This window comes from Raphanus sativus, chromosome 6, assembly GCF_000801105.2.
Source record: "Raphanus sativus cultivar WK10039 chromosome 6, ASM80110v3, whole genome shotgun sequence".
In the NCBI taxonomy this organism is placed as follows: domain Eukaryota; kingdom Viridiplantae; phylum Streptophyta; class Magnoliopsida; order Brassicales; family Brassicaceae; genus Raphanus; species Raphanus sativus.
This window is the reverse complement of record NC_079516.1, coordinates 7,125,507-7,139,321: the sequence shown is the minus strand read 5'-3', so window position 1 is coordinate 7,139,321 and position 13,815 is coordinate 7,125,507. Positions and strand designations below refer to the sequence as shown.

At 30.9% G+C, this 13,815-nt stretch overlaps 1 protein-coding gene and 1 non-coding gene across 2 annotated transcripts; both read left to right on the top strand.

Moving 5' to 3' along the window:
- The first annotated feature begins 450 nt into the window (after positions 1-450).
- TRNAR-ACG (transfer RNA arginine (anticodon ACG)) lies at positions 451-523 on the top strand. Its single transcript has one exon. It is a non-coding gene; the product is annotated as a tRNA-Arg (tRNA).
- Positions 508-3,430, top strand: LOC108807156 (mRNA cap guanine-N7 methyltransferase 1). Its single transcript, XM_018579413.2, has 13 exons — positions 508-924; positions 1,133-1,278; positions 1,376-1,444; positions 1,535-1,606; positions 1,692-1,793; positions 1,899-1,955; positions 2,127-2,265; positions 2,386-2,450; positions 2,535-2,585; positions 2,678-2,740; positions 2,822-2,945; positions 3,029-3,090; positions 3,173-3,430. Exons 1-13 carry the CDS (start codon positions 849-851, stop codon positions 3,269-3,271), a joined length of 1,125 nt encoding a protein of 374 aa, XP_018434915.2. The 5' UTR covers positions 508-848; the 3' UTR covers positions 3,272-3,430.
- Positions 3,431-13,815: the final 10,385 nt, after the last annotated feature.

The following is a 13,815-nucleotide window of genomic DNA, read 5'->3' as shown; positions in this document are numbered from 1 at the left end:
AATAGAAAACTATCGCGCGGATCGATGTTAGATACCGTTGGATCAGAATTAGGATCGACGGTTGATGATAAAGACTGCGAGGATGCGCATTATGTAATAGATTGACCAGAGTACCCTTGAGTTAGTTAATGAGTATTTTTGTCTTGTGTTACAAAAAAAAAAAAAGTTATTTTGTCAAGAGCAATTATAAGGATATACAGATGTGTATTTGACAACCTTTGAATATATTTCATTGGTGATGTATTATAATATAAAAGATAAATTAATATGTATGAACACATTAGAATATATATACGTATATATCAAAATAAAATGAATGGAGGATTACATAAAATGGAAAACTTATACATTAATCTGTTACTCGAAAAGAAAAGAAAAGGATAGAAAATCATAGTCCTTTGTCAATCGATATATAATGTTAAATCATATTCTTACTAAATATAGTCATCCGGTTCCATGGCCCAATGGATAAGGCGCTGGTCTACGAAACCAGAGATTGTGAGTTCGATCCTCACTGGAATCGTAATCTTTTGGTTCTCGTAACCATTTTTTTCTGTTATGCCATCCATCGGATGCACAAAAGTCTGAAGAGAAGAGCTCAACGAAACAAGGACGCAGCCGCAAGAAAACAGGATTGAGTTTTCTGAGATCTTATCAACCGACCAAAAACAAGAGACTTTGTAAACCAATTTTGCTTGTCGAAGAAACAAAAGTCAATTGAATCGAACCATCTCCTCTCTCTCTCTCACTGTCTCTCTCGTCTTCTTTGTCGGGTTTGGTTATATAATTGGAGAAGCATCAAACCATCAACTAATTAGACATTCGAACGGGCTTAGCTTTGCTTTGTAATGAAACGAGGATTCGCACAATCTCCGTCCAGCTCTACTCCTCCTCCTTCCTCCAGATTCAAATCCAACCCTCAAGGTCCCTCTTCCTTCTTTTTTTTTTTTTGTCAATTCCATATAAAAGAAACGTCTTTCATCATATCTTGGTTCGAATCGATATCTCTGAAAGTTGTTTCTTTCTTTGCCGGGTGGGCAAAAAGTACTGTCCTTTATAGTTTTGGTGTATCAATCAAGCTTAAAGTGAGATACTTTTTTTTTATGGTTTTGGGGGTTGAGGACATTTTCAGGAGGTGGTGATACAGAGTATGATGAAGAGGAGAGCACAAAGAAGTTTGCGAGGAAAGTAGCTGATCATTACAGTCGAAGAACAAACCAAACTTTGGAAGAGAGAGAAGCTAGTCCCATCATTCATCTCAAGAAACTCAACAACTGGGTCTGCTCTTCTCTTTTTAACTTGTCTCTTACACTTGTTCTCGTTGTTTCAATGAGATATTGATTATTCCTTCTTATTCTTTGCAAAAAAAAAACAGATTAAAAGTGTGTTGATCCAGCTTTATGCTCGTCCTGACGATGCTGTTCTAGACCTTGCCTGTGGGAAGGTTCCTTCTTTTGTCTTACAAACATTCTTAATTGTTTCTTGTTTCTCACTACTGTGTGTCTAATGTATTTGCGTTTGTGTCTACTACCAGGGTGGTGATTTGATCAAGTGGGATAAGGCAAGGATCGGTTACTATGTTGGAATCGATATAGCTGAAGGGTCGGTATGTGTTTCTCTGTTATCCTATCTTTTTTTCTTGCGTCTTCTTCTATATATGTGGTGTAATGTAATGCTTTTATGTGTGACAGATTGAAGATTGTCGAACGCGTTATAACGGTGACGCAGACCATCACCAACGTCGTAAGAAGTTCAGCTTTCCATCCCGCTTATTATGTGGGGACTGTTTTGAAGTAAGCTCCTAGACTAGTTTTTAAACACACAAGTTCTTGTCATGATACTATCAGATGCAAAATGTAACAGCCAACTCAAAAGTTTCATTTTGTTGTCAATCTCAGGTACAACTTGACAAGATTCTTGAAGAGGATGCTCCTTTTGATATCTGCAGTTGCCAGGTTTTTTTAAATGTTTCCCCTCAAGATACAGCATGTTCGGTTACCACTAGGTTGTTCCAAATTAGGTATTACAGACTGATAGAGATATGTTGAAGTTTGCTTTATGCCGAGTAGCGCTTTGGTGGAATGGTGTGGTTAAAGATACTAAAGTATTGTTTAAATCATTTGTAGTTTGCTATGCATTACTCATGGACTACGGAGGCACGTGCACGACGAGCTTTGGCTAATGTCTCAGCTCTTCTTCGTCCTGGAGGCGTCTTTATCGGAACAATGCCTGATGCCAATGTTATTATCAAAAAACTCCGACAAGGTTCCTTTTTTTTTTTCTTTTAATATCTGACTTATAAACATTGAGTTCAGCTTCACGGCTTCACACTGATCTTATACACACTTCAGTTAATATGGTTCTTTGTCTATATTGCATACACAGCTGAAGGTTTGGAGATTGGTAATAGTGTATACTGGATTCGTTTTGGTGAAGAGTTTTCTCAAAAGGTGTTTACTTCTTTTGTTACTTTAAGTACAAATTCCTTATATTTATCTTTTTGATTCTAATGATGATTCTCTTTTATGCTTCAGAAGTTCAAATCAAGCAACCCCTTTGGTATTGAATACGTCTTTCATCTTGAGGTACTTCAATTTTCTTGAGTAAACTCACTTAGTACTTTACCTCAGAAACTGAAACGTTCTAGAATAACATTTAGTGATGTTATTTATGATAGGATGCTGTTGATTGCCCTGAATGGATTGTGCCTTTTAACGTCTTCAAGTCTTTAGCAGAAGAGGTAAAGTAGTTTACTCCTCTCCATGTTCAAGGGTTTATATATATGTATCATTCAGGTTGACATTTGTCCCATGAACAACAGTATGATCTAGAGTTGGTGTTTGTGAAGAACTCACACGAGTTTGTCCATGAGTATATGAAGAAACCAGAGTTTGTAGAACTCATGAGAAGGCTTGGTGCTTTGGGTGATGGTAACCAAGACCAGAGTAAGTCTTAGTGTTTTTGATCCTAAACAAATTTGCGATAGAAACATAAATAACTATTTGGTTGGGACCGTTTTATATTTCAGGCACGTTATCAGCTGATGAATGGGACGCTGCGTATCTATACCTCTCTTTTGTCTTGAGGAAGGTTTGTCTTCTTTCTTTCTTTCTTTCATCTTCTTTTTTGTTTTCAGTTCTTTCCTCTTATGCATTTAGGTGTGTTTTAACAGAGAGGAGGAGAATCTGATGGAGGTCAAAGGAGAGGAGGGAGGAGGAAGAATGGGAAAATGAATTTATCTAAAGACGATGTTTTGTATATTGACAACTGAAGTGTTAAAAGAGTGTAACTTTACTCAACGGAGAGTGTCTCAAGACTCTGTTTTTCGTCTCGCCTTTTGTTTACTTTAGAAAGAAGACGAGAAACAGCCCAATGATATGGTAGTTGTTGAACATTTGCGTTTTCATATATGCTAGGCTTTAGCTGAATATACCATCAGGATTCTGAGTCTGATCATCATCATGATATAACTCACCACTTTTTTGAACGGATTAGTATTGTTAACCAAAAACCAGAAATGACTGAACCAAGACCAATATAAATTTCATATATGTCCGAACTGTTCATACTTTTTCTTATATCTAAAATACTGAAAACTGAAAGAAACGAATCAAATCAAACACCCAAAGACCCATGTCTATTATGTATTGAGAAAATTCAGAAAGATCTAATGTGTTGGTGTTCTTTAATCTTTACAAACATCGCGAAGACCCACCGTCTGACATAGAGACTTCCATGTTGAGGTTTTGAACAAAGTTTTACACTACCAATTTTGTATTATTTTTTTGCAGATTCCTAGAAGCTGAAATTAAATTTAAACAATGGTTGTTTCTTAGTTACACAAAGACGTTTGTGGGTTTGAAGAAAATTGAAATTATATTCATCTCTGCCTATCAGAACCTAATTATATTAAAATACATTTTTAGTATCGAAGATTTTTGTATTGTAAAGTTGATTCATTTGCACAATTCATATATTTTAACTGAAATGATTCTCTTTTTTTTTGGACTAAATTGATTCATTTGAACAGTTCATATGATTACAAACAAAAATGTCTCAACAGTTGCACCATTCATTTCGTACCGACAATATCATTTGGCTTGTATTGGTCTCACTGACAACATAGTTTATCCTGTTGCAAACATTCGAAGTTTAATGTTAAAAAAAAAGCTACATATAGAACCTTTTGATACAAAAAGCTAAATATCTCTCTCTCTAAGCATAGGCAAACTATATACACTTTTGTAATTTTAGAGGTTAATCATTATGTGATAATCTTTTGCACAAACTTCAATAATTAATGTTAGAGAAATAGCGTTACTTTCTCTTTAAGATTATTCAATTGAGAATAAGTAAGCTAATTCTCAAGAATATAATCAATCATGGCAGATCGAAAAAGCTGAACCAAAAAGGCTCTCCATTATTTGCTCTCTTCGAATTGTTATCATTAGTCCTTTATTCCTTTTTCTTTACTGGAGTAAGAAATGGTTTTTTTTGTCAATTAAATATTCTTCTTTAATATATATATGATGCAAAAATGAGGTATTGCTACCATGCGGTTACAACAACTTAATTTACTGGAGTATGTCATATGCTCTTACCATTTGTCCAAATAGGTAAATATAGGCGATCATCCACGTACTTCTGATAATAATAATATAGACTATTATGTATCAGTTTAGCAAAAAAAAAGAGCATCAAAAACAACGTAATATCTTTCTGCAACTTAAAAAAAATATATGATCAACTAATGATCTAGTGCTACAAACGTTAGCCTAGATGTTAGATTATCTTTATTTAAAATTTTCAACTATTTCATAAATAATAAAAAATAATATCTTATTAGATATATATTTTTATAAAGTTAAAAATCCATCCAAGAATATATTAAAATAACTTTTTAATTTTTTTTTAATACGATGAAATACTTATCCAATAAAATAATAATTAATATTGTATGATGGATGCTTCAAAAATATATATACTAATAAAAGAGATTATTTGAGGCTCTATGGAGTGTTCTTCTAAGCAATAAAAAACCTATTCCCAGAAATAGCCACATTAGCATTATTAATAAAAAAATACACAATAAAAAAAATAAAATGATAAGTAAGTATAATATAAGAAATATAATATATTACAAATAAAAATATTATATTAAACATCTATCATAATTATCATTTGATATAAAAGCAAAAACAATTATAGTAAAAAATATACAATATAAAATAAAAAATAAGTAAAATACAATTGAGAAATGAAAAAACTAAATGAAACATCTATCTAAAAATGTAAAGTAAAATAAGTAATAAGTAGATATACAATATAAAAATATAAATATTATATTAAATATTTATCGTAATATTAAAATAAATAAATATATAATATAAGGAAAAATATTATAAGTAAATATAAAATATAAGAAATAAAATAGAAATACCATCATTTGATAGATAAGTAGAAAAAATAAACAATAAGTAAATATACAATATCAGAAATGGAAAAATTAAACTAAACATTTATCTGAAAAAATGTATGGCAAAATAAATAATTAGTAATATAGAACATAAGAAATAAAAATATTACATTAAGCATATATCATAAATAAATAATAAGTATATACAATATAATAAATAGAAAAATACATTAAACATCTATCTGAAAATTGTATAGTGAAATAAACAATAAGTAAATATACAATATACGAAATAGAAATATTACATTAAATATATATCGTAACATTACCATATGATATAAAAATAAATTTAGAAAAAATAATATACAATATAAGAAAAGGTAAATAATAAGCAAATACACAATATAAAAATAAAAAACTACATTAAACATCTATCTGAATAATGTATAGTTTTTTCTGGTTTTTCTAAAGATATATTTGTAAATATACAATATGTGTGGTTAGATATGTTTTGATATATATATTACTCCTTTTGCCATTATTTTCTATTTCTAGAACAAATAAATTGTTAAGCAGCAATATCATTTAGGTTAAGCACACAAATAACAATAAAATTCAAACATGCAAAAGATGATCACATCCCAATTTTCCAGTCCATTGACACGACACGTTTTTACCCTAACTTCTTTTTTTTTACAAAAGCTCAATACAATTAATTATCAGGTCAACTAAAACTTTTCATTATCATAAGTGCTATTTCTAATGAATCGATAGCTGAGCTAAACTAACATGAGTGCTACGATACTTGTCACTATAAATTTGTTTGATTTGTTTCAACATATAACTTCTCCTTAATTTTGTTACCAAAATAACATGTTGATATATGTTTTTAAGAAGAAGAATTATTTTCTTATATTTTAATAAGTTGATAAATTCTCCAGTTAGCTAAATAAAATCAAATAAGTGAATGTTATGTCAACCAACTTGCATTGGCCCAGTGGTAATTATTCGAGGGAGCTTCGGCTCCAATAATGGAAGACAAAAATAGATTTTTATATAAACAAAAATAGAGAAATGAGTTGGGGTTGGTTTTCTTGTAGATTATTAAATTTGTTTCTGAAATATCAAATTTAAAAAGGAAAGAATAAAAATGGTTATTTATAAATGGAAGGAAACTAGAGTATCGTCATGGTAAAAATAAATATTAAGTGGTCTTAGTCTAGTAGAAAAAGGTTTACAACTGTAAGTATTGTCATGAATTCGATTTTTTTTGGCCATAATAAAAGAATACAGATTTTATAGATCTCTGTGGATTTAAAAAAAAAAATTGAGATCACACCACAGTTATAAGAAAGAAAGAAAATAGGAGGAAACGCCTTTTTAATTTCTACAAACATATCAGAACTGACACTGAATTATCCAAAGGTAGAAGTCATCAATCAAGATATATATGAACACTAAGTCACTAACACTAGCTGACCTAAATATAACTTTTACATATTATTTAATTCCTATACATTAAATGTATTTATAACATGATAATCAATTAATCATCACATTTGCGTTGGAAGAACTAGAATAAGCAAGTACGGCAGAGATATGATTGAAAAAAACAATAATAATAATGAAGCAATCGATGAATTTGGTGTGCGAAATTATGATTAATTAACTAATATCTTTAATATCCTGAGGTTGTTGGAAGAATTAAGAAATTAATAGTATTATACTATAACAAAAGGGGTTTTGTCATATTATGACCTTTATAAGACATATTAAGATAGACAACAATTCCATTTGATCTGCCCAAGTGGAAGTCCTAGCTGTTTCTATTTCGGTCAGCTCTCATTTTGTTTTCTTCTTCTTTCGTCTAGCTAGTGCTTATGGGCGGCTTATATTACTAATTTACTGTATAGTATATACATATATAATTATTGTATAAATACATATTTTTAACATATACTATATACGAATCAGCATACTGAAGAAAAAGAATCAGCATACTGAACTACTCCCTCGTACATGCACTTACTACGAATTTTTTTGATAGCGATGAGTTTGATGACAAACAAAAAATAATGATATTAACATAAAGTTACAATTGATTAATTAAGAGTACAATCATCCTATGGCTACATTTCTCGTCAACATTTGATTTAGTACCTGTATAAAATGTTTTTGTTAATCGATGAATATACAAGACATCCACATGTTTTGGGGACCTGGGGTTCCTATGGATTAATTTCATGTATAAAGATGAATGGACATTATAATCTTCAAATCGCTTCTTATGTGCAACTTAAAAGTCAGCGATAATAAATTATAAATTATTTTATATCTATATTTGAGTGTCAGTAAGCTTTGTAATCCGTTCTAAAGAATAAATATCGTAGACGTTTAGTAATCTTACACAAAACTTTAAAGCCAAGATCTTATCAGCACAATGTTATAAGAAAATGATCATAAAAATGTATTTATTGATTCAAAATCACTTTTCACATTTTTGGGCAAAAGTAGTTAGTTGAACAATTTTATATACCTATCTAATGATTTTTTGGTTTTATAACTCCTAGTTCGAAAAGAAGTCGATGTATGGCTAATGGCTGTTATGTATGTGCATATATATGTGGCTATATAGAATAGTATATATGTACAATTGCGAATTCGTGGTGAGCGGAGAAACTGAAATTGGTGAAAGCAAAGATGTTAGTTTTTCTTTGATTTAATGATTAACCTAAGCATATAACCTTTGACGACGACAATATGAATGGTGGTACGACTTTGCTTCTTCGTGTCAATCAAATTTCTACCTCCAAGTTGTACAGTTTTATTAGTCTCATTTCAATTTGACAAAAAAACATTTAATAACTATTGTAAGACCTTTTGATCTATACGCTCATATATATAATGCAGTTAACTCTATGTATATGTAAAAATAGTTGTAGATATTTAAGACAAGTCACTTGCACCATGCATCATATTATTAGTATTTTGTTCGGTAACATCCAAGAGCACTATGCATTTGATTTATAATTTCTATAATACTTATATAGAAATTAGAAACACTCCTGCCAAATATATACCTACAACTAAAGTCGAAATCAAAGGGGGTGATTGGTTTGGTTGTAAATGTAGAGAACTTACTGTAGGATTTAGGCTGTAGAATTTTTTGATTTAGCTTTAAGTGATGTAGATTTAAAATTTATTGATACAGCAATATATTTCCTACAGCAAAAAAAAAATGGAGTTTTAAAAAATAAGATAGTTATAGTCATTTTCTCTACATTTTTGATGTAGCTTTAAAAACCAATATAAAACATGATTAGTGATTTTAAAGGTTGTAGGCCATGTTCAAAAACGCGGCCGCCGAGCCCCTTTAATCGCCGGTTACACGCTACTCAGTGAAGAGCCGCGGCGATTTGCCCCAATTCGCTCAAAAACGCGGAATCTTTAAAAAAAACTCGTTTTTTCTAAATTGCATGCTTGGAATCATGTCTATCGTTGAAAATCAGTAAGAATCGTTTTAAGAATCACTGCAAATGATTAAGAATCGTGGTAGAACGGAGGTAGAATGCAGAAATTAGGGTTTTTAATTCGATAGAGGAGAAGAAGAAGACAAGGACTTTTTGGTAATTTATTTTTATTAATGAAAAAGCGAAAAAACAGCAAAAGAGAGCTCATCTCGGGTCGAACCCATGATGCCTCAAAGCACAAGACACAATAGAACCACTAGACCACGGTTTACCCTTGGTAAAATTATACATATAATTAAATATATACTAAAAACACCTAAAATTAATCTTCCGAATAATCCCCGATTAATCTCCGATTTTTTCATAACTCGCTAGATCCGGGTGCACCGCACGCGTAGCGCCTAGCGAATTTCCGAACATGGGTTGTAGGTAAAACTTAAAGCTAAAACCACCTCCTACAACCCAACCAATCACACCTAAAGTCAAAAGGAAAAAAATACTAAAGCTAAACACAGAACGTGTAAACAATTAAATCACTCAGAGGTGGACTTCAAAAGAAGAGTTTTGAGATAAACGTCAAACCGAGGCGACAAGAATGTTTGAGAGCATAAGAGTGCGTGTGTGTACGCAAATATTTTACAAACCAGAAGATGATGATGGCCGATATCTAATCATCAATTATATTGTTTCCTCATGGAGTAATGATAGATGATGTTCGTTTTGGACTGTATAGAACCATTTATTTTTCTCTTACTAATTAATTTATATCTTTATGAAATTATCGAGTATTATGAAAACATGCATGAGCTGTATACTTATTTTCTAATAATGTTAGCTTTATTTAAATAAAAATCATGGCCGATGAGCCGATTAAGGATGGGAACACATACTCTCTTGAAACTCTCTCCACCCTTAAAATTCGCCGATCAAATCCTCTGGCCTCGGTGTACTCCCAGTGCAGCGAAATAATTCGTCTTTTTTTTATTCTTATCTTTTAAGTGTGAACTCATTTATATCAGATGGTTCCTTTGGGGTTTCAGGTTTTTTCAATATATTTAGCCCAATATCAAATATATAAATTTTGATGAATAACTTTATCATATATAAATAATTTGATATTTGACTAAAGTTTTTGAAAACACAAATAATAACTAATCATGAGAGAGAAACCTCACTCGGGGGAAATTAAAAAACCGCTCTATACTTTACGATCAAAAAGACAATAGAAATTGGGTTGCCGGCGGCTATGTACTTTAATTTCATTTGGGGCAACACCAGTGGCTATGTATTTCCATTTCATTTGTGATGGTGAAAAGGTCTCTATTCCACTCTCAACTATTCCTTTTGATGAAAGAGGTAGTTGCGATCAACTTCTCACTGAAAATTATCATTATAGTGGCAAATCTATCTGTACAATTTTCTCTATTTATGGAGATGTTTCATCTATGGTTCTTTTTAGGAGTATTTCAATGTTTTGATTTCACTCAAGTTGAACCCGTAATCTCCGTGAAGGGCACTTCGATCCTTTACGATGTCCAATTTCAATCCCAAAGAATTATATAGTGTTATGATCAATGAATTTGGGATTTGGGCATATTATATTCATGGAGTAATGAATCAGTGCAAGAGGAGCCACCATGGTCTGTTACAGTCGGGGAGATTGTAGATGATGGAAAATCCCAGGTTTGGTTTCTGTTGGAAAAATCAGTATATATTGGGTTTTTCAAAATCAAAATTGTAGATTGGTTATGGTGATGCAACCGCAAATGAATATGAGCATAAAACGATGGTTTCAGGCTGAAAATATACTTCTTTTGTTGTATGGCGATAGTATAATTGTTGAAAATTGACAATTTCATTTTATATTTTGTTTGAAAAAATTAGTATATTGGATTCTTTATCAAAAAAATATGGTTAGATCTAAAATTTGAGTTGATCAATGTTATACAACAAAAAAATGGTGTTTACAATGTTTTTGTTACGATATAAGGTTTGGGATCCATCTTATGAATGATAGCCAAATATATAAATCATACAAGATCGAACGTGAATGTGCAGAAAACAATCGACAAACTTGATACTTTGTATGAAGCTTGGATATCAAAAGAAGCTTCCTGCACAAAAACATCTTCAAATGTTACTTTCTACGAGTTATTCTTGTATATTATTTATGTAACTCAATGTATCTCTTATTATAGTTTGTACTTCTTATTTAATTTTTACATTGTATAATTAATAAAGATAGTTTATATGTGGCTTGTTTATCAGTTTACTGATCCTTTCCTGTATTTCTGATGTCTAAACAATGGTGCTTGCTTGATTTCTTATTAGTGAAAACCTTTTAACAAAAAAAGAGATAGTTGTTAAAAATAACTTATCATGATATTTTTTTTTCAATAATATATGTATTAATATTTATTTAAAATTATTATGTCCATATACGCAGACAAAACACCTAATATATATATATATATATATGCATGATTTAGTAGTAAGATTGTTTTTAAATAGATACAATTACTGCATAATAGTTGTGTATGTTACACGTTACTCTTGTCATCATTGAGTACGTCAAGTGTTTCTTACTCTAATTATAGTAATTGAATTTGTCGAGACCTGATTTCATTTCCATGGAAGACTAATAAAATTCAACTGGGTTTTTAAAAATTAAATTTTATTAAAACAATCCTACAATATGGATAAATCTTTTATTACAAGACCACTTGAACAAAATTATCCAAGGCAAAAATTTCATATCTAGTTTCATGCAACCCATACTTTCGGTATATTCCGCTAGATTGAATTCTAAATCTTTGAGTATCACCTACTGTTCTCAATGATCAATGATAATTACATAAAAAAGATTCACCTCATTTCTTTAGATGTTAGGATCTTCTAATGTCACCTCCGGAATACCTAGTTCATGATGAACTCGTCTAAACTTCTAAATATCAGTAACACTGAAGCGCCATGCGAAAATAGAGAGGAGAAGATATGAAATAGAAGGAGTCGATGATGGGATGATGGAAGGCCATGAGAGAGGCCGTGTGGGTTTGTCTCCGCGACAGTCTCTTTCTCTCACCTTCTCTTTGCTTTCTCAAATGTTCATTGTACAATTTTCATGTGTTCATCTTCTTTTCTTTATATTTTGTCTTTTTATTACACCACATGCTTACGTCATTCTGACGTTTTTCTCTACATTAGTCTAGCTCCCTCCTTGTAATGTAAGAAATCAAACCAATTTCAATTGTATGTATTTCTGAAAATATAAAACTACAGATTTAATTAATAGCGTATATCAACGGAACGGTTACTGCTACGTACGAGTATATTTGGACTGCGAAAAAGGAATTGATTAGCATGTCGTATGACACAAGCTGGTATGTAATTATAACTAACGGAGAGATGATCAATATCAGCACAACTAAGAAGTTTAGTTTATTTCATTGTGGCCCGGTCGCTTTTTCTCCCTAAGTAGTAATACTAGTTTCTGTAGTGCAGTAGTCAATGTATAGAGAACAATGTTGTATACAATGCTAATGGGTGTTACTATAATTTACTCAGAAGAAAGTAGTATGTATACATCAAGATAAGTGATCTATAGCAAATATTATAGCTAAGCAGTAAAGTTGTAATGGTCATGAATTCAAGTTTCATGGCTTGGTGTTGTAAATTTCATTGATCATATATTTACATAGATTTAAATATATCATATTGTTTTATCCACGGTAGTACATTTGTAAAACTATCTTTTGAATAATGCCGCTAACCAAACACCATCAAAAACTGATGATACGTAAAACTTGAAAGATAAATGAAAAGAGTTTGGACAGGTCTTTCACCTATGAGAATTATATATTTGAAAAATGTTTTTTTGGTCTCAATATATAATCTTAGATGGTAAAATCAAGTGGAGATCCAAACCAACAAATATCTTTTTTTTTTTTGAAAAAAACCAACAAATGTCACTCGAACCATTCTAGTAAAAGGGGAACCGAGACTTTTTTCTTCCTTCAAGTCAATAGATCACCACCTAAATGAAATACAACTGTGGAGCTCTCTTTTATTCTCCAAAGGCAATCATGTTGTAATAAGTAAATAACTAGTACTTCAATCTTAGTAACTTAATTATGTAATTTTAGTATAGTTTTATCTTAGAAAATTGAGAATAAAACACTATTAAAATAAGGCAAATAGACTGATTGGTGTTGCTTAAATTTTATGTGTTTTTACATAGACCCTAATAATTAATATAATGTTTCTAATAAAATAAATAGCTATAAAACCATGTAATTGAAAATAAAATATTCCTTGTACATGAATATGATGTGTTGTGACTAATTGTATGCTCTTGTGTTGGAAATATTTACTCAAAAATTTCAATGGACAAACCGGGTTATATGGACCAGTGACCTGAATTGATTTTAGTGTAAACGAAAAAAAATAGAATCTGATTTTTATTTTATTTTATTTTAAAAGGTGTTACAAAAGAAAAAGTTGCCAAATTCTTTTTTAAAAAAGAAGATATTTTTTGAAAGAACAGGATCATGCAAATTGCAAACTTACAAGTAATATTTAGCGACTGTAAAAGAACGGTAAGATAATTTCGAAACTGTTTCACTATATAATCCAAATGCCGATGTTAAAAACCACAGCAGAATTGAATGTTCGTGTGACTTTCAAATTTTCTGTCGGGGTCGTTGAGAATTGGAAACGTAAGAATGTGAGTATTGAAACCAACGTTAGGCTAAAGAAAATGATTCGATAGACGAACGGTGAAAATAAAACAAAGATCTTAGAAATCAGATTTAAATATTAATACAGTTTTGTTAATTACTATAGTACTTACGTTTAAGAAAATGATGAAATTGTCATATTCGGGCTCTCACTCTGAGACGGAACAAGTAGGGTCCTGATGTTACAGCACGC